The sequence below is a fragment of the Mauremys reevesii genome, linkage group 5 (genome assembly GCF_016161935.1).
Source record: "Mauremys reevesii isolate NIE-2019 linkage group 5, ASM1616193v1, whole genome shotgun sequence".
NCBI classification, from domain to species: domain Eukaryota; kingdom Metazoa; phylum Chordata; order Testudines; family Geoemydidae; genus Mauremys; species Mauremys reevesii.
Window position 1 is genome coordinate 120,722,510 of NC_052627.1, and position 21,102 is coordinate 120,743,611.

A 21,102-nucleotide genomic window follows, 5' to 3' on the forward strand; every position below is an offset into this window, starting at 1 on the left:
GTCATTTCTTAAAACTCAATTCTTTCATAAGACTTCTGAGCCCCTATCTCCGCTGTTCCCCACTCCCATGGAGTGACTGTGAGAAAGACAGAGTCATGAAGATACTGAGCATCTCCATGGATGAGGGGGAAAGAGTCTGAGTTTAGGTGGGTTATGTTATATTGAATTGCAGATATGGGTCCATTTATTTGTGTGTGTATGTTATCAAATAAATGCCGTACATGAAACTAGAGCAACAGATAAACACATTTTAAATGGCGATGCTTAGTTTATATGTTTACAGCACCGCAAAGTGTACTGGGCACTTTCAGTACAAATAAGACAAAAGCTCTGCCTCAAAGAGCTTCTAATTTAATTTTATAGTGGCACAGCAAGGGGTTCATACACAATGCAGGGGTGAGGAAGGACAAAGCTTATAGTAATAAGATTATATGCATGCCCTGATGGTGCTGTTAAATGTACTAAAAAGGGGGGTTGGAGGGTTAGTTGTTTGGGAAGTTTTAGATTAATTAACTTCTTGTAGGAGGCCTGGCAGCAGGAGTGAGTTTTAAGGAGGGATTGAAAGAAAAGAAGCTAAATAAATACAGCTTGCTTCTAGTGATGGGTTTGGAGAGACTGGGGTGTTATTTGGGCAGCAGAAAAGGGGATTCCGGTAAGATTTCTTTCAGGAGGGGTTTAAACAGGCCACTTCACCTTGAATGGTCCTTAGACCCTGTGCTAACTATTTACGCTCAACTAGCTGCTGGATCTTGTATTTAGCTGTGACACTCTGACACCCTTTCCCAGATCTGAAGAAGAGCTCTGTGTAGCTCAAAAGCATGTCTCTCTCACCAACAAAAGTTGGTCCAATAAAAGATACCTCCCCTCCTTCGTGTCTCTCTACATCTTGTCTCTCTTAATCTGCATAACTCAGTAATTTCTAATGCTTTCACTTCTTCCCCTTTTCATACTTACAATATACTCACAGGTTTGCAGAGGGCAAAGAAAACAGGGCTCCCGTAGTGCATGAGCACTGACCCCGGGGAGAACGTAGAAGACATTGTTGATGTGTACAAAAGTTGACTTGTTCAATAGTGTGTTGCTTTGTGACACCACTAACTAGCTCAGTGACAACATCTGAATGCCGTGTACATTCCTATGGTGAACATACTTTCTCAGAGAAAAGCTACACTGCACAGAGATAGTGAATGAAAATTTGATTCCTCCCTCCCCCATTCACACTGAACTTTTAGCTTAGACTATTGTCAAGATCTCGTTCAAAAGGAAACAAGGTACATTTGGGTGTGGGGTTACCTGTTTTTCTAGAAGTTTTATTCTCCTTTTCCCTTTGTACACAACATGCATTTAGATTGGTAAAACAATAGCTATTTCAATACGTGCTGGATACAGTGGGACACTAAGTGGGTAGTGACAGTGTATGATTTAATTCAGGGGTACCTATATTTTCTCCAACCAAGTCGACAGCTTCCCAGGAGACCCAGGAGTCCTGTTTAGGGCCAAATTCAGTCCAGATATAAGCAAGTGTAGCACCTTTGAAATCCACAGAGTTACAAATTGGCTGAATCTGGTCCAAATTTACATTATAAATAAACAGAATGGATTGCAACTACCATTACCTTTAATATGGAGATAGAGCCTGCAGAGACTACAGATTCCAGCATGCAATGCTCTGTCTTGATATGATCAATCATTCAAGCCACAATAGTAGCACCTTCATACTGGAGAAAACAAGCATAAGACAGACCATTTCACCCCACCATCTCATACAGAAACTCCCCGCCTGCTTTCCTCACTACACTGGGGCTTACATGCCTGCAGTATGTACTCCAAAGTCCACACAGCTGTCCGTATTACATACAGCAGCGTTTTAAAAAACAGCTGAATGGGTGACACTCTTTGGCTGTTCTCCAGCGTTCAGTTCAGTGTGTCTGCAGTTACACAGTCACACAGAGTTCTCTTTTCCACTTGAAGAAGCAGTGTTTCTGTCTGCAAGGAAGGGGGGAAAAAAAACATCAAAAAATGAGCGTCAGAATTCTAAAACTAATTAGCTCATAGAGAAAAGTCTGTTTTATTTTTGTCACAAGAGATATCAGTTTGGTTCTACATGATGAGGCTTGAGAATAAAAACCAGATATATTGTTTAGTTATAGATGGTAATTAGGCCTTTGGCTATTAAATTAGCATAGTATGGCAACACTTCCTGTGATGATCTGCAAAATATAGGAACCTGGTACACTCTAGGTTTTATTTATTTAGTTTCACACTAAAAACACTAATGTACACGAGAGATTTTAAATAATTATTGTGCATTTTAAAAATAATTTGTATTTATAATGACCCCATTTAATGTAGTGCCCTGAGCGTCAGAGCAGGTTGAGGGGAAGTGTGTGGGGACAAGACAGTGTTTTTGTATAAATATTATTTAACAGAAGTGATGGATTTGGGGATGGTGAAATATTTTATGTATCCAAGATGCAGCATATGAGAGGACTTTAAAATCAGAATTTTGCATTTATTTCAGAGGGGAAACAGACAATGAAAAGAATCAGGAGCAGAGCTGGGCAAATAATTTTCAGTGACCATTTCTGGTGCCCATTCCAGGCTCTGGAGCGGAGTATGCTCTGCGGAGTTTCTCAAACTGGGATCCACAGACCCCTGGAGGTCCGCGAGGATACGCCAGGGGGTCCGCGGGCCCAGCTGATCAACTCCTCCCCCTCCCACCCTCAACTCCTGCATAAGCCGGTTAGTTTATAAACTGAACCCCCCAAGATGGATAAGTAAAAATGGAAATTTTTTATGACCCATTCATAAGCCGACCCTGTAATTCAGGGGTCGGCAAACTTTGGCTCCCGGGCCATCAGGATAAGCTGCTGGTGGGCCGAGATGGTTTGTTTACCTTGAGCATCCGCAGGCACGGAGGTAAACCTAAGTAAACAAAGTGTCCCGGCGTGCCAGCTGCTTACCCTGATGAGCCGGGACAGCAACTGGTGGGGAAATTTGGGGGGGGGGGCCCAAAGCTGGGAGTCGGGGAGTAACCCCGGTGACCACCCCCCACATTACCCCACACCTAGCCCGGGACCCCCACACTCTCCCCATCCCATCTCTTCCCACCTTAGCTGGGGCGGGCCAGGGGAGGATGTCTCTGGTCTGGCTGGAGCTGCTCCGGCAGGCTGGGGTGCACTGACGCAGCCTGCTCCGGTGGGCCAGACGGGGCGGCACAGCCGCAGCATGTTCCAGCAGGCTGGGTGGCGTGGCCGCAGCCTGCTCCGGTGGGTGGGGCCAGACAGCGCAGCCGCAGCCTGCAAGCCCCGGAGCTGCAGCTGCTTCAGAGGCTGGGGGGAGAGCAGCGTGGCCAGAAGCGGAGAGACTCTGGCCCTGCCTCTTCCCTTCTGGCTCTGCTGCCTCTCCCTCTCTATACCTCTCTATACTCTATGCTGGCTGTGCTGTTGGGGGGGAGCAGCTGTGTCCCACCTCTCCCTCTCTATACCCGTTCATAAGCCGACCCCCTTCTCTGGTGCTTCCCTTGTTTACTAAAAAAATTCAGCTTATAGAATCTCAGGGTTGGAAGGGACCTCAGGAGGTCATCTAGTCCAACCCCCTGCTCAAAGCAGGACCAATCCCCAGACAGATTTTTACCCCAGTTCCCTAAATGGCCCCTTCAAGGATTGAACTCACAACCCTGGGTTTAAGCAGGCCAATACACAAACCATTGAACTATATGAATGAGTATATATGGTACATGTCCTTGGCATTCATCTCAGCTGATCCCCTTCCCCTCCCACCTCATTTTCTCTCTGCTATTCAGGTAAATATAGCTTCAAGTAACTTTAATTTAAAAAAAATAGGGGAAGAAATAAGAATATATCCACCCAATGTCAAGTGAATTTAGAGAATTCAGAATTCAGTCTTCTCTGCAGTCTCTCTCTCTTTTATTCATCCCCACTTTTTTTTTGCTGTAGTATCTGTCACCATGACAGTGTAGAACCCATCAGGGAAACTGCTGAGAATCTTTATTCACTGTGGAGGTTTTTGAAGCAGTCCTGAGAAATCTCTGCAAAAAAAATGGAGTTTGAAACCAGCAGAGCAGGGCAGATCTACTTTTTATTCCTCTTTCAGAAATCTGAGTATCAGGGAATAATCAACTGATGCTGAGTGCTCTGCTTGCTGAAGTGGTTCAACTATACTTGTAACAAAAGGAAAGATGTACCGGTACATTTCAGCATGGTATGAATATGTAGTTTTGGCTTTAGTGATGCTCAGCAGATGTATTCATTAAGCAAATTTATTCCTGGAGGAGTCTGACGTACATTTGACTTGTATTCTTATAAACAACCCTGCTTAATAAATACATCTACTGTGCACCAATTTGGCCTCGCTGAAACACATAGTAAAATCTTCAGGGTATCTTTATCCCTGCAGCTGCCTTTTTTTGCAAACATTATGGCTCAACTTTCAAAGGGTCCTCAGACCAATCTCTAAAAATGCCAATGTGCTTTCTTGCTTCCAAACCTGTAAAAACATTTGCTTATATAAATCAGATGTCAGACAATATAATGCTCAAATTTTTAGGAGGCTTCTTTTGAAAAATTTGCATGAATGAAAAATACAGAAAATGAAGATCTTACTATGGTCTATGTACATTTTGATGGTGCATATGCAACAATGGGGTATTTTATGTCTGCTAGATGATAAACCATGCATGTTCACTGGGTTTACGTAATTTAAATATATTTACATAGTGTCTTTCATCCCACAGTATTTAAATTGCACAACACAGGGATTATTTCACCTACCACTGAAAAACAGCCACCTCTAGGGTGGAACATGGTAGGTGTTTACCAGCAGATAGCAACACTGCACTACAGTTTAAGTTAGGACTTGAAGAAGCTTCCAGGTTGTTTAAGGTGCAGCCCTAAGTGGAGTGAATTTCAATAGTGCAATATCGAGGGGACAAAAGTATAGCTCACAGTAGCAAGGTTTGCATCTGAAAGAAACACTTTCAACATCCTAGCTAGGCAAAGACTAAAAAAAACCTTCCTAGACACTGCTACTGTTTAACAGTAGTTGGAGACAACAGTATCCACAGACTGCAAGCTCTAGTGACAACAGGTAGACACACACTCTTAATAAGAGGGGAAGTTATGATCCTTGGAATATTTTTTGATACTTTTCCCCCAGCCTACCAGCATCACTTCAGTCTTATCCAGAATGAGCTTCAGCCAACTAGCTCTCATCCCTGCCCCAACCCCAACCAGCTACTGGACAAAGGGCTGGTAGCACTGACTGAGCTGGGTGAGATAGAAATAGGGAAAGGGATGGAGCGGGATGTCATCAAAATACTGAAAGCTGTGCAGACCACCGCTCCTCACTAATCCTCTCAATGGTCTTATACGTTGAATAAGAGGAAGCTAGGTAACTCATGCTATTATTAAGAGGAGTGAAGTTCTGGAACAGCCTTCCAAGGGGAGTAGTGGGGGCAAAAGACATATCTAGCTTTAAGACAAAGCTTGATAAGTTTATGAAGGGGATGGTATGATGGGATAGCCTAATTTTGGCAATTAATTTGGCAATTGATCTTTGATTATCAGCAGGTAAATATGCCCAATGGTCTGTGATGGGATGTTAGATGGGGTGGGATCTGAGTTACTACAGAGAATTCTTTCCTGGGTGCTGGCTGGTGAAACCCACAAGATCAGGGTTTAACTGATCGCCATATTTGGGGTGGGGAAGGAATTTTCCTCCAGGGCAGATTGGCAGAGGCCCTGGAGGTTTTTCGCCTTCCTCTGCAGCATGGGGCACGGGTCACTTGCTGGAGGATTCTCTGCACCTTGAGGTCTTCAAACCACAATTTGAGGACTTCAATGGCTCAGACATAGGTTAGGGGTTTGTTATAGAAGTGGATGAGTGAGATTCTGTGGCCTGCATAATGGTCCCTTCTGGCCTTAAAGTCTATGAGTCTATTATCCTGAGCAATGAACAGATATTGCCCAACACCATCCCTCGAGAACAGATATGTACAGTAGTTTGATATTGCCCCAAACAAAAAAATCTATCAATTTTACCCACTTCTAAGCAAAACAACTTTGTCATATAACAAAAAAGTCCAATGCCTCCTTACCCGTGTGTCTAGATTATACGCAGTCTTCTTTAAATCCTGCAAGGCCCTCTGCATGAATTCAAATGCATGGCAATCAACACAGGGGCGACCTAGGGAAGAGTTTTAGTAGAGAGACATTCCTAAATGGCATGAAATAGTAATCAAAGGGAATGATTATGACTTTTTACTGAATCAGGCCCTTCCAAGAGACAACATGCAAGGCAGCAACAGGAACATCCACTACCGCTATTGGGTAGCTAGCTTAGAAAAGCAGAGAATGAATACTGTGATTTAAGAGACGTGAAAAGCTGAAAGTGAAAGTCCAGGAAGTAAATCAATCTGTCCATTCATGTTTTTATACCATGCCTATGATCCTAGTATCTGAATTCCTCAAAAAGAATTCATAATAAAAAATAAAGTTAGGAGGTCTAATATTCTTCTCACTTCTGCCTGAGGCAGTTTGGACTATGTTTTAGTAAGTCGATTTTTTTTAAGATTATTTTTCCTCTTTTCCCCTGTTCTTTCCTTTTCTTCATCTTATTAATTAGTTACTATTTGTATGGAGGTAATTCCTGGCAGAGCCAGTCATAGATCAGGACCCCCGTTGTGCTAGGTGCTGTACAAACTATTGCCATGTCTTCCTTTCTTCCCTTTCCTTCCTCTCTTCTTTGTTACTGTTTTAGTTGCTGTGGGATTGCTAAATTGAAGTAGAAGCAGCAAAGAATCCTGTGGCACCTTATAGACTAACAGACGTCTGTTAGTCTATAAGGTGCCACAGGATTCTTTGCTGCTTCTACAGAACCAGACTAACACGGCTACCCCTCTGATAAATTGAAGTAGTGAGTTTTCTGCTTCCCCTTTGCTCTGAAAGGTTTCAGAGTGGTAGCCGTGTTAGTCTGTATTTATTTCTTATCTTTTAACCAGTTACTGATCCATGAGAGGACCTTCCCTCTTATCCCATGACTGCTTACTTTGCTTAAGAGCCTTTGGTGGGGGACATTGCTAAAGGCTTTCTGAAAATCTAAGTACACTATATCCACTAGATCCCCCTTGTCCACATGCTTGTTGACCCCTTCAAATAATTCTAGTAGATGGTGAGGCATGATTTCCCTTTAAAAAAACCACGTTGACTTTCCCCAACAAATTAAGTTCATCTATGTGCCTGACAATTCTGTTCTTTACTATAGTTTCAAGCAGTTTGCCCGGTACTGAAGTCAGGCTTACTGGCCTGTAATTGCCAGGATCACCTCTGGAGCCCTTTTTAAAAATTGGCATCACATTAGCTATCCTCCAGTCATTTGGTACAGAAGCTGATTTAAATGATAGGTTACAAACCACAGACCTCCAAAGCCTTGGACCTGTTCCCAAGAAAGTCCTGTTTCCAGCTGTCATGAGCTTGAAATGGACAGTTTAATGGAATGCATCTGAGATCATCATCACACAGAGTTTGGGTCAATGTGAAGACCTGAGACGTTGAATCTGACGCATTATTTCATGGGGAGCCATTGTAGTGAGCAGTGTACCGAGGTGCTCCTAGTGTCTGGGGTCGCTGAGAATGTGGGCTGCTGCCTGCTGAACTAATTGCAGCATTTTTAAGGTTTGTGTTCTCTGGTCTAACTAATCCAAGCTGCAGGTCACAAGGATGTGGATGACCATGGCCAGATCTTCATCCAACTAGAAACTATATATTATAAACATCAGCAATTCAGAGACAGGACAGATAACGCAATGATACTAATATGCTCTAAAATCAACTATTATTGGCATTCCACACGCTCTCACTTGCCTCTTAATTTCTATGCATCTTTGATTACTTCACTGGGAGATTTGCTCAAATGAGACGTTCAGGACTTGGGGCCAGTCAGCGCTCTGAAGTTGAGTAGAGACAAGGAAAGAACTAGAGTGAGGCTGCAGTGACCTTCAGCCTGTTGTGCAACCACCGTGACTGATTTCCACACACTTTTGATAAACTGGAGCTGGATCCTACAACATGAAGTCTGCCTGCTAATAAGGAAAGATGAATTTTCAAAATCCTTTAAAAGTCTGCCTGCCTGAGAAAAGAAACACTCCAAACTATTCAGCTGTAGCTGAATAAAAGGAGAAACATATAAAAATATATTTAAAGAGTTAATCTCTGAATGTTCTAGTATATTTCTTAATCTAATTTTGCTATTATTATTTCTTAGATACATAGAACCAGAGGTGAGGATGGCACTTTCCAGACAAATAAAATGATGGGTCCTTGTTCCAAGTAATTCATAATGTAAATTAGACTCATCACAGCTCAACGGCTGTCTATACACAAAGGGAGGGAAATGGGAGGATGGAGATTGTGATCATGAAAGATTATGAGATGTGCTTATTATTATTTCGGTATCCTGTTCATTCGTTTTTTTAATTGAAGAGAATTTGTACTATATTAGGTTTGGGGGATAGTACCCAGCATGAAGGCACCTGTGAGGGCATTGTTGGTGGAAAGAAGTGATCCTTGAGGATCCATATAAAGGTGGAGATTATAATTGCATGGAACACAGGACCAGAGAGGACGCTCCAAATGTAGGGGATGGAGAATGGGGCATCAAGGTGTGCCACACTGGCAGAGTACAGCGTGTAAGCAGGGTAGGGGTAGGACTGAAGAAGTGCAGGAAGGTGCAGAGCAGTGAGGTGCCCTGGATGAGTGAATGGGGAGGACGAATGTGATCCAGAAGCCACTGTGGGACTGAGGGAGGGAGTACACAATATGTTATGAAGATTTTCATCTAGTGCAATGAAAACATGACGTTTCCAGGACTGGTTGAACTAAGATGATCTTTAAACACCTGTAAATGCTGCAGCATTAAATCTGTGTTTACACTCATGTACAGTTATGAGATAACCAGTATACAGGGCAGTACATACTTTCAGCTGGGATTGTTGTTCCTGCTTCTTCGTCGGCTTTAATGGGCTCCATGGTGAGCAGCACAACTACAAATATTAAAGGAACCAGGAAGACCACTCTTCTTAGGAGACAAGGAGTCAGCATCCTGCTAATTGGCGCTTCTTCCTTTATTAGGGGCAATAAACAAGTTAGTGAGAAACATTGGGTTCTGTAAAATAACCCCTTTTTGTCTGTAATGTTCATGATAGTTACAAGACTGACCGTCCTGGAGATTAAATTCCTCTCTTTAGCTACAGAACAGGTACAGCATGGACAGTGGCAGAGCAAAGTTCTTCACCCCACTCCACTCATGGGCCTCAAACCTGGCCTAGAGGGACTTCTTGTAGGAATGAGACGGAAATTCAGTTGCCATGGCTCAGTCAGTCTCTGGCCTCTCTGCTGAGATTGCTAACGATGGTGCCAGCTTTGTGATGCTGATACTTGTCCTATTTTAACACCAACCCAAACCAGCAATGGCTGGGTCATTGCTAACCCCTGGGAATTTGTGCAGCTCTGCTACCAAGCTGATTTGCATTTGAACCGAGAGATGAAAAGTGCTCTCTCTCTCGCATTTTTAATGTACCATCTTTTCGCATATACCTGCAAAACGAAAACTAATTTTATAATTACTTTGCAACTAAACAAATCACAGAAGCTAGTTTCACGCAGCTTCCTTCATGCAGAAGAAGAGGCTTTTCTTAAACCCCAGCCCATAGAACCATAGGCATAGTCACTGGTCACAACTAAAACAAACCCAGCCGTTTGTTTCTTGACATGAATTATTCCCCTTTGTCTCTCCTCTGACCCCTGCTTGGTTTTCAGACCTTCACGTATTGTCATCCATTTGTTCCTGTACACCAGAGATGGCCAAAGCATGGCCGGAAGCGCTGGACAGCCTGATCCAAGGCTACCTCATCTGAATACAAAGATGAAGCCTGTGAACACTATCAGCTCTCGTAGGCAGTGTTTCATCTTCAGCCAAGTAGATAAGTTGCTTAGCTCAAGATGGAGCATTGTATACTGGGACCAGTTGCTGTACATTCAAACGCAGGCAAAGAAAAAAAAACTTACTCCGTTCTAAGCAGTAACAAGATTAAAATAAATTCCATATCCAGAGAGTGCAGATTCTCATTAGCAGAGCACAGGAAGGCAGGAGGATGAGTTGTCTGTTCTTTTTCTAATTTTTAAATATTAACAATGAGTAAAAATGTTGCATAAGAATGTTGAATCCTTGTGCTCTGGATGTGATGCTGGAATACAGCATTATACAGTACAGTCTACATTTCCCAGTCAGAAGAGGTGGTTTTCCTCATATTGCAACAGAAACATAAGGGAATAAACCTGCTGTTTAGACAACTGCAGGGCCACATTTGCAAAGCCTGGCAACTGAGATGAATCTGCAAATGTTGCATGAACACCTGCTGCATATGCAAATTGGCAGCTGGGCCTGCAAAGGAGTACTGTTATGTGCAATCATCTGTGCTCCATGCACAAATCCCCAGTCGTAGTGTAAATTTACAGTGGGCAGACGTGTACATTTTGCAGCCACTAAATCAGGAGGCCAGTTTTAGAAAGAAAAAAAAACGGGTCCCTTATGTAATTCTTTCAACAAAAGAACTGAGACACTGTGTGCATTTATTGATTCCCTTTGCCTGTCTTCGTTATCTTTACTAACAAAGTAAACTTTAGTAAGAGCATTAACAGCACAAAAAAAGAGGTGGTTTTCTTTTTATCAGTAGTGATCCAAGTGAAAACAAGTCCAGTCAAATCCTAGTTCTTGCAATGAGATACAGCAAAAGGAGAGTGTCCTCCTGAAACAGCAAATTAGGATAGTGCCATTTACATCTAAAGTGCCTTTAGCTGCACAGGAGCATCATGAACAAGAAGCTAATTCCTGTAATCTCATGCTGAAGCTTCAGCACCAGTGAGGCAAATGAAGCAGGTGCCCAGGTAAACTTTTTCAGGGCACCTGAGACATGTTCATTCCCAGCCCCAGCTCAGCTTTTTAATGATCCCCTCTGTAAAAGAAAAAAGAACAGGAGTACTTGTGTCACCTTAGAGACTAACAGATTTATTTGAGCATAAGCTTTACTGGGCTACAGGCCACTTCATCAGATGCATGCAGTGGAAAATACAGTAGGAAGATAAATATATAGAAAAAGAACATGAAACAATGGGTGTTACCATACACACTCTAACGAGAGTGATTAGTTAAGGTGAGCTATTACCAGCCCCCAACTAAAACCTCTCCAGCATATCATCAAGAACCTACAATCTATCCTGAAGGATGATCCATCACTCTCACATATCTTGGGCAACAGGCCAATCCTCGCTTACAGACAGCCCCCCAACCTGAAGCAAATACTCACCTTAACTGATCACTCTCGTTAGAGTGTGTATGGTAACACCCATTGTTTCATGTTCTCTGTGTATATATATATATATATATCTTCCTACTGTATTATCCACTGCATGCATCCGATGAAGTGGGCTGTAGCCCACGAAAGCTTATGCTCAGATAAATTTGTTAGTCTCTAAAGTGCCACAAGTACTCCTGTTCTTTTTGCAGATACAGACTAACACAGCTGCTACTCTGAAATCTGTAAAAGAAACATTCCCTTGGGGCATTAGTTGTCTCACACCACATCTAAGTGACTGTTAGGTTTTTGAACAGAAAATAGCATAAGCACAACATGCTTTCAAGCGTTGCCTGCCTCTGCCTTTGCAACCGACAGTTGATAAAAATCTAAGCATGGCCTGTCACCCCATCCCACAAATGAAATGTGTATATTAGTACCTGATTTCTCTTGTCTTTGTGATGGTCTCTTTGACATGGCCGCTGCAAACTGCCAACAGAACAAGAAAAAGCATCTCTGAGCATGTGCACTGCTTCTTTTTAACCTTCCCTGAAAGAGGTTATTACTATGGTGAAGGATCTTCCATAGCAACAGTGCAGAGCACAGAGGCACGATTTAAAGAGGAACAGGCTATGGCTCAGTCTTATGTGGGAAGTTTCTGTTTAAAGCTGTTAAGATTAGCTACACCTCCCCACTCAAGAGGGTTTGTCTGGCACGGCCAGTTAAAGGGTCTGTAATCACCCAAGCCTGGTTCCCAGGAAGTTTCTCCAGTTTTGCAATCCCAACCACTGGACGTGAAGAGGCAGAAGAATTAGCAAGACTGGAGGCACTGAACGTATCAGAGTAAGAACTTTATCTATGCCTCCCTGCCCCAGAGCCAGCACCTCTGCTCCCCTCTCATAGCCTTGGAGCCATACATGGTGATGCATTGCTCGATTTAGAACATATACTTGCAGAATGTATCATGGTGATAGAAAGTTGTGGATTAAACACTTTTTTTCAGAAGTAAGATTAAGTTTCCTGGATTCAATCTTTGCCTTTTTGTGCACATTTGCCACATCATGAGACATCCACACCATGCGGCATGTTCGGCAGTCCCTGTTTCAGAAGGATGGGCATAGCAGAGGTGAGGGTCAGGACTGAGATGCACTGGCAGAGCTATGAAGGGAACCCTTGCTCTGTTCTTGGTTTTAGCCAATTCAGTAGGAACCCAAGCCTGTGAGGTGCTGAGTGCTCCCAACTCCCACTGAGGGCACTCAGCAGCATGCAGGAGCAGGCCTACAATCCCTTTCTTTCATGAGCAGAAATTCACACGCTCACAAGCAAAGTGCTGACTGACACATTTTTCCTTTAAAATGCTCTTGGGATTGTAAATTCTTTGGGGCAAGGATTGTGCTTTAAAAAATGAGAAGAAAATATTATTATTAATAAATAATAATAATATCACCCCTATACATTACTATGCAAGGGGAAGAAGAAGAAGAGTATTTGGTAGAGAACACACTTTACAACTAGCAAGACTGAGCATAATTTTGCCTGAGTGCAGATTACAGGATCTGGCTAGTTAAGATATTTAATATATCAATGCCTCACAGATCTGCCTCTTTATTCAGGACCATTCTCCTTCCATCCAACCCCTTATGACCTGTCTTTCGTGCCTTGTGCATGTCCAGCCATCATCTGAAACTCAACATGGCCAAAATTCAGCTTTCGATCTTTCCTCCCAAGTGCTCCCATCTCCCCACTTCCCTTATCACTGTGAACCACATCAGCCTCCTCCCAGTTACTCAGGCCCATTAATCTGGGTGTCATCTTTAACTTGACCCTTTAGACCCCCACATCTAGGCTGTGTGCAAGTCTTGTCACGCCTTCCTGCATAAGATTTCAAAGCTCTGGCCTTGCCTGTCTGCACTGCCACCCCTCTTGTGCAGACCCTTAGCATTTCATGCCTCAACTACTAGAATCCCTTTCTCTTTGGCCTTTACGGCTCCAGCCTTGCCTGGCTCAAATCCATTCATAATCCTGCTGCTAGGTTCATCTGCCTGGCTCAGTGCTCTGACCACACCCCTCTGCTCCTCGAGTCCCTCCACTGGCTCCCCATTCTTCACTGCAAACACAAACATCTTCTCTTCACCTCTAACGCCTTTCACCATTTGACACCAGCCCACCTATCATATCTAGTATAGTATTCTGTCACAAGGGAGACCTCTGGTTCCACCTTCACGTCACCAGTTCTGACAGCCTCTATCATGTCTCCCTCAGGTACTTTTATGCTCTCTCTCACAATGCCCTTTAATCAAGGGAAATTCTCCTTGTAAAGCTACTGCTATGTCCATGGTCTGCTCTGGCTTTTTTGCCGCCCCAAGCAAAAAAACAAACAAAATGTGCGGGGAGGCCGGAGCCAGGGTGCAGGGGGACTCCCTGCACTGCAGACATGCCCCGGGCAGTGGAGTGCGTGCCCCGGCTAGTAGGGGGAAGGGGAGAGAACGGGGGGGAAAGAGAGAGAAGAGGGGGCAGCCAGGGCTTCCTTCAGCCAGGGCGCTCGCCACGCAGCCCCTCCCACCGCACCACCTGCAGACAGAGTGTGCAGCCTGCTCCCAGCAGGGCGCTCCCCTTCCCCACGCTGCCGCCCCCGATAGGGCGGCCAGAGCGGCAAACCAAAAAAAAAAAAAAAAGGATTGGAGGGAAGCCGCCCCTTAGAATCTGCCGCCCCAAGCACGAGCTTGCTCGGCTGGTGCCTGGAGCCGGCCCTGACTATGTCTTCCCATCAAATCCCTCTAACGTTTTCCTCTGCCAGGACGACTCCAAAATACTGCTCTCTGGCAGTGGCTGGGGAAATGGCTGGCTGGAACTACTGATTTTTATGCAAATCGGCTGATCACACGGGTATCTCACCCTTCCACACCCTTCTCTGCATTCCGACCCCATGTAGTAATCCCAGAGTGTGAACGCTCTAGGGCAGAGACTAAATTTTCACTTGGGACCGGACCACACACAGCACAATGAGGCCCTGAGCACTGACTGGGGACTTCAGGGGCTGCCATAACACAAATACTGACTAATAATATCAAACAGCTTAATGGTCACTACATTGTCCTATGAATTCCTCATGAAGCAAACATCTAATCTCCCGCTCCCCACTTTAATGCTCAGGAGAAGTGTCAGAGTAACCAGACGGAGAAACGAAGCCTTCTGTTTATTCCCAGAACAGGCCCAACTTGGCTGGACAGCAGTTAAATAACCAAAACCTTTCCTCAAGATGTTTCTCATTAATAATTTTAGAAATGATTCTCCTGTTAGTGACAGAGGCACTCTGGTTTCCGCATTCAGTGTCACGGAGAGTACAGCTCATCTGGAACCATTCGAGGCCTTAAATGTCCTGGGTTCAAGTACCATATTAAGAATGGGCTCACATCCAGTGCAGACTCACAAAGACCAATTTTTTTTCCTAACTAGTCTGCCTAAAGTTAGACACCTAAAGCCACAGAGATGCTGAATGCCTGCAGATTTCATTGACTTCAAAGGGAACTGCAGGTACTCTATACCTCTGGCAGCAAGTCACTTTCCTTGTGGGACCTAAATATGGATTTAAGTACCTAGATTTATACACTCAAGTTGGAATACATTATCCTTAATCTTTATGCCAGGGGTCAGCAACCTCTGGCACGTGGCTCGCCAGGGTTACCTGAACGCGGCTCCCACTGGCTGTGGTTTGCCGTCCCAGGCCAATGGGGGCAGTGGGAAGTGGTGCAGGCGAGGGATGTGCTGCAGGAGATGCACTCCACCCCATTGTTGTGCTGTGCATTGCCCTATTACCGTGATTAATGCAGAATACTGTTTTTAGACACTCAAACTTCAGTGAACCAAGGAAAATTCTCAGGCTTTTCACTGTTACCACTGGAATCCAGAACTGTCCAAAAGCCTTAAGCCCGGCAGTCTGATGGGTGAGTCTGCACACCAAAACATCAGAACGATCCCTCAGAAACACAGAGTTGCCTGAGCCGGAGTTGCACAGATCCAACATTTAATAGCTTGAGACAGGATTTATGTTTCAAAATAAAAGCAGGTCATTTAGAGGACAGACAGATTTTCAAAGTGAAAAGCCGGGACACTTGTCCCAGTGAAAGAATTTACAGACACTTTTTAGGGGGGGCTGAGATGTGCAGAGGAGGGTTTGTCAGCTGTGTCATGACCAGGACATGGGCAGTCAGACTTAGTGGTTGGAGCAGGAGTCAGGCCCCGGGAGGCCAGAGTCCAAGACAGGCCAGAGGGTGAACCGAGAGCCAGGTGCCAGGAGGCAGGCAGGAGATCAGGGTTGGGCACCAGGTTACAGACAGCAATCTAAGAGTGAAGTCAAGGACAAAGCAGGGTCGATTGCAAGCAGGGGTCTGAGCTGTTGCTCAGACAGCTTCCCATCACGGCTTCCTGGTTTATGTACTGGTATTGGCCAGTCAGGGGGCTGTGAGAGGCTGCCACTCAGGTCCTGCTGGGTGGTACTTCCCGCCCAGCCCAGCCTCGCAGGGTCCTCCCATAAGAACCCAACCTAAGCCTTCTATGGTGATGTGGAGGCATCAGCAGCCCAGAACCCCCAGGTTCCAGCCCTGCAGGTTCTAGGAAGCTAAGAAAGACAGGAAAAGAAAGGGGTGCCTCTTCTGTACCTCTGTCTTTTTGCTTTACCTCTGCTCCTTTCCTCTTGTCTCCCTAGTTTTCTCTCTCCCTCTGCCACACATTTTCATTCTCTCTCACACATTCACTCTTAGTCCTTTGTCTCCCACCTTGATCCCTTTCATTCCCCACTCTGGTCTTGACACCCTACCAAAACCTGGAGCTCACCTGCAGTGCATGCATGCATGTGGTGGCAGTGAGTGCAGCTGAGCTGCCTGTAGGCTGTCATTCAGAGGTGTCAAGATTCTCAGCCTCCTCAGAGACCTGACTTCTTGTGGAGCAGCAGGAGAATCATGGGAAGTGCATAAGGGGGCAGGGTGGGAACATTACTATATGGCAGATCTAGAAGTGGTCCCTAAGGTTAGTATGTGCTCACTCAGACAGCTGTTAATTTCACCAGTTCAGCGGCCTGGCAGATCCTTCATGCAGCCAGTCTGCTGGGGTTTGTAATACACTGCTTCTGTAAAACAGACAGGGACATGGAGAGGGACTCAGAAAAAAAGGAACATCCCTGATTTTCAAAGCCACATGATTACCCTGAGGACTTCACTATTGCTATCAGTTTTACATGGAAGGCACTCAGACAGTGATGGGAGGCAGTGAAAACAAACACTGAGATAGGTAGATAGACATTTATACAAATTGGGATTGTAGCCTTTTATTTTATTTTAAATAAATTTAGTAATGTTATATTACAACACCATGAGCTCAGCGCTGGTGGCTACAGTTTCAAGCTCAACAGAATGAAAGTCACCTCTGCTATTTGCTTCAGATTTAGAGTATCCTGGGGATGCCTTAAGAAAGGCACCTGTGCCATAGAGAAAATTTTTCTCCAACTTTTCCATACTAACGACCTGCCTTTTCCACCCCAGGAACACCCATCCAGAATGGGCCAGGTGATCACAACCAGCGCTGGTCAAAAATTTTCCCCTGAAAGTTTTTTCAGCAAAAAATAAATAAATAAATAAATGAAGATTTGGTTATACTGAAACATTTTACAAATTTGCGCTAACGTTGCCAAATTATTTTTGTTACAAAAACAACTCAGAAAAGGTAACACTGTTTCAGTTTTTCAGTTCAAAACAATTTTGTTCAGAAATTTCCTTCAATTTAATTTAAAACACTCAACATCCTTTAAAAATGGTCAACACTGAAACAAAACATTTTGTTCACCCTGAAACTACTTTTTTTGTCTCTGACTTTTTGATTCACTAAAAATTCTGAAAGGTGTCAATGTTATGTTGATCCAAACAAATATTTTTCAGTATTTTGAAATTGCTAGTGAAAAATCTGTTACTCACACAGCTCTATTATTATTAATATAACTATTTATTTGTATTACCATACTGCCTAGGAACCCTAGACATGGGCCAGATAGACACGGAGTCCAGTTCACAACCTGCAAGTTGAAAAGCTATGCATTGGAATAGAGTTCCCAACAAACATGTATGCTGGGATTTCACAGTACATTTCATTATTATTTTTAGGGCATACTTAAATCCCCTCGATCGTGCAAAGCTGTAGTCCTAATGGCCACTCCCTGTGTCAAAGAAAAGAAGACAAAAATACAAAGCTTTCTGTTTCCTAGATGTTTTTCTAATTTCAAGGCAACTGTTCTGTGCAGACATCTCTGGGTTTTCATCCCCACAGAACAATCTCATCTCAGAAGGGAGATTTCTTTTAACTAGCTTTCCGACTGCACCTTGGAAATTGCATCAGGGTAAAGAGGAAAGAGGTTGTGGGGGGGTTAAAAGCTCTTATTTTTCAGAGCACATATTCTTGCCATGTCTGTGCTAATGGAACACTTGTGATATGCTAATTTTGCTGTCACAATACTGCCACCTTTCAAGAGTTACAGTACAATCCAATACTGCTCTGAATCATGGAGGGGAAAAATGTGTTCACACTTAGGGCATGTGGTTTTCATATTGTCCGTTTTTTTTAACTGTGTAAGTTGAAGTGAGAATTTTTCAAGATTCAAAATAGAAAAAGAAAAAAACCACAAGTCCCAATGGATTTATGGCAGTTTTACAACATGGTTCAGGCAAACAAAGGTTTTTAAGTAACAATAATAAGAAAAATCTCTTTTTAACACAAAAGACCACGGCTGCATTCAGTATCTGAAAAATACACATTGCACATGACAGATAAATTAGCATGTGCTACTGCTCACTCTGCAGTTAAAGTTGAATTCCAACTTCCATTATAACCCCCCACTTAACCTCTTCAATTGCTCATGGCTCTTGCAAACAAATGCATTTGAGTCTGTAATTTTCCATACTTAGTCTCATCGCAGAAGTGAATTGGGGATGGGTGGGGGAGAGACACTTTGAAGAGAATTGATTCAGTTTGTGTAAAAACTAAACAAATGCACTATTCCTCACTTATTCCAGGAAAAGATATTGACCCTGCATCATTCACAGTTGGCTCAAACTTTTTTTATTTAAAGTTGGATAGTTTTGTAGTTATGGTGCAAGCCACATTTGAAGAAAATCTGTTAAGTACTTTTAAAAAAGGAGTAGAGCGTATAAATGTTTTTTTCACATGCACAGTGGAATTTTTGGCTTGGGGTTGTTGCTGATTGTTTTGTTTGTTTTTAAGAGTGGCTTAGACAATGCAAGCCACTCACTGACTAATTGGGACATAGGCCCTTTTGAAAACTTTTCTACCTGCCTTTATCTAAATATTCAAAACTTAGGCTTTGTCTACACTGGAACGTGAAGGACAAAACTTTTGTCGTTCAAGGGTGTGAAAAAAAACACACACGCCCCCGAACGACAAAAGTTTTGCCAACAAAAAGCACCAGTGTGAACAGCGCTTTGTCGGCAGGACTCTTGTTGGGTGGAAGTTTTTTGTCGGCAGGAGAGCTCTCTCCTGCTAACAAACAGCGACAACACTGTGCACCTTTTAGCGGCGTAGCTGTGTCGCTAAAAGGTGCATAGTGTAGACATAGCTCTAACTTAAAAAGGGAAATACTAAATTGTCACTTTTTCCCTAAAAGTGAAGTCAGGGAACCAGGTGGCTCGAAAGCTTGGTAACAACATGAAAAACCCTTTAACTCAAGGTTAGTGATTTAAATCTGGCCCAGAGTAGCAATGACTAGCACCCAGTATCTTAATGGACAGGTGCACCTCTGGGTGTTTTATTGATAGAATGACACTCTTGAAGGAGTATTAATTCTGGCCTGCCTTCCCAACCCAAAAAGAGAGAGAAAATTGTACATGTCAGTGGAGAGAATGAGAAAAGTATAAAGGGACCGGGGAGCAGAAATAACTCTTCAGAGTAAAGAAAAGGCAGCCTTAAGATCCCAATTAAACCATCTTCATTTAGATCAGACACAAGCACAGCAACTTCAAAAAGCACCTTCATCCCCACAATAAATGTAATGGTGCAGTATTGGGACACTGCCCATGCTACCCCAAAGTGCATTGGCATTCTCATTCTCACATGCAGACTTGTAAGTTTTGTGTGTTTTGTGCATAACTTTGTGCTGCAGATACTTTTGAAGTAAAGGATAAAGGAAAATAGAATTTCTGTTCACAGTGGCCAGCTAATTAAAAGGTCAAAGACAGACTCAGCTGAACACATGACTCTGGGTCCATGAAGGCATGAAATTAGCCAGTGATACAAAGACAATTCCCAAACTGGAGTGTTTTAATAGTGCAGGGAGGGAAAGAGTGAGGGGAGAGAACATATTGACGAACCCTCTGTCCCTTTTCTTTCAAGCTGGCTTTGAAATCTCCCAATGGAAACATTTCCTCTGTTTCTAGAGACCAGCTGTTCAGCAAGAGACGGGAAATAGAGAAAGCAACAGTCAAGCAGCTTTGAAATCTGCTCATGCTGGCACAGTGAAAATTGTATTAACTCATACCTGTCACAGCAGCAATTAAAGAAATAAGACACTTCATGAAGTAATTCTCATCTTGCCTCCTCCCCCCATATATTTGCATGAACAAAAAAAGCAGGGGAAGATTTATTTGTTCAGTATAACTGTGACGGGTTGGATCACAGAAACCCCCCTGTGCCAAGTCTGTGCCAAGACTACTTCTATCCCTGTTTTCCCTGCCAGCTCAGGACTTCAGCACCCTGTCTTGCTGAGCCAGACACTGTTGTCTACTTCAACAAAACCCAGAGTCTGAATTACCTGCCCCAAAGCAGCAGGTTTACCTGAAAACAGCTCACAGAAGTGTGTTTGTCTTTAGCACCCAGATGCCCAACTCCCAACGGGGTCTAAACCCAAATAAATCCGTTTTACCCTGTATAAAGCTTATGTAGGATAAACTCATAAATGGTTCGCCTCCTATAACACTGATAGAGAGATATGCACAATTGTTTGCTCCCGCAGGTATCAATATATACTCTGAGTTAATAAGTAAAAAGTGATTTTATTAAATACAGAAAGTAGGATCTAAGTGGTTCCAAGTAGTAACAGACAGAACAAAGTAAGTTACCAAGCAAAATAAAATGCACAAATCTATGTCTAATCAAACTAAATACAGATAGGATCCCCACCAGTTCCAGAATGCTCCCTTTTACAGACTAATCTCCTTTTAGCCTGGGTACAGCAATCACTCACACCCCCTGTAGTTACTGTCCTTTGTTCCAGTTTCCTTTAAGTATCCTGGGGAGGTGGAGAGGCTCCTTCTTTAGCCAGCTGAAGACCAAATGGAGGGGTCTCTCACGGGTTTAAATAGACTTTCTCTTGTGGGTGGAGACCCCCCTCCTCACTCCTATGCAAAGACCAGCTCCAAGATGGAGTTCTGGAATCACCTGGGCAGGTCACATGTCCATGCATGACTCAATCGTTACAGGCAGAAGCCAATTTCCACATGGTATCTTGTATGTCTCCAGGAAGACTTCTTATGTGGCTTGGAGCCTTCCAAGCTCTTTTGTCTGTTAAGTGCTTCCGGACTGAGCACCTAATTTGCACATTCCTTTCCCAAGAAGTGACCAAACATTCTAACTAAGGCTACTTAGAAATCAAGCAATTATACAGCCAATGTTCACAACTTTGAACACACAAATGGTGCCTGCATACAACTAGGATGAACATAACCAGTAGATCA

General features: G+C 43.5%; 1 protein-coding gene across 2 annotated transcripts; it reads right to left on the bottom strand.

Annotated features, from left to right (window-relative positions):
- Positions 1-1,598: 1,598 nt before the first annotated feature.
- LOC120405502 (neuropeptide-like protein C4orf48 homolog) lies at positions 1,599-11,895 on the bottom strand. 2 transcript variants are annotated; one of them, XR_005598600.1, is made up of 5 exons: positions 11,812-11,895; positions 8,996-9,140; positions 6,119-6,207; positions 3,870-4,051; positions 1,599-1,986 (listed from the first exon to the last, which is right to left on the bottom strand). XR_005598600.1 is itself a non-coding variant. In XM_039539128.1 (4 exons), the coding sequence occupies exons 1-4, from the start codon at positions 11,893-11,895 to the stop codon at positions 1,915-1,917; spliced, it is 390 nt and encodes a 129-aa protein (XP_039395062.1). In that variant the 3' UTR covers positions 1,599-1,914. The 2 variants fall into 2 exon arrangements, 1 of the variants encoding a protein (XP_039395062.1); XM_039539128.1 differs by lacking the exon at positions 3,870-4,051.
- Between the last annotated feature and the right edge of the window lie 9,207 nt (positions 11,896-21,102).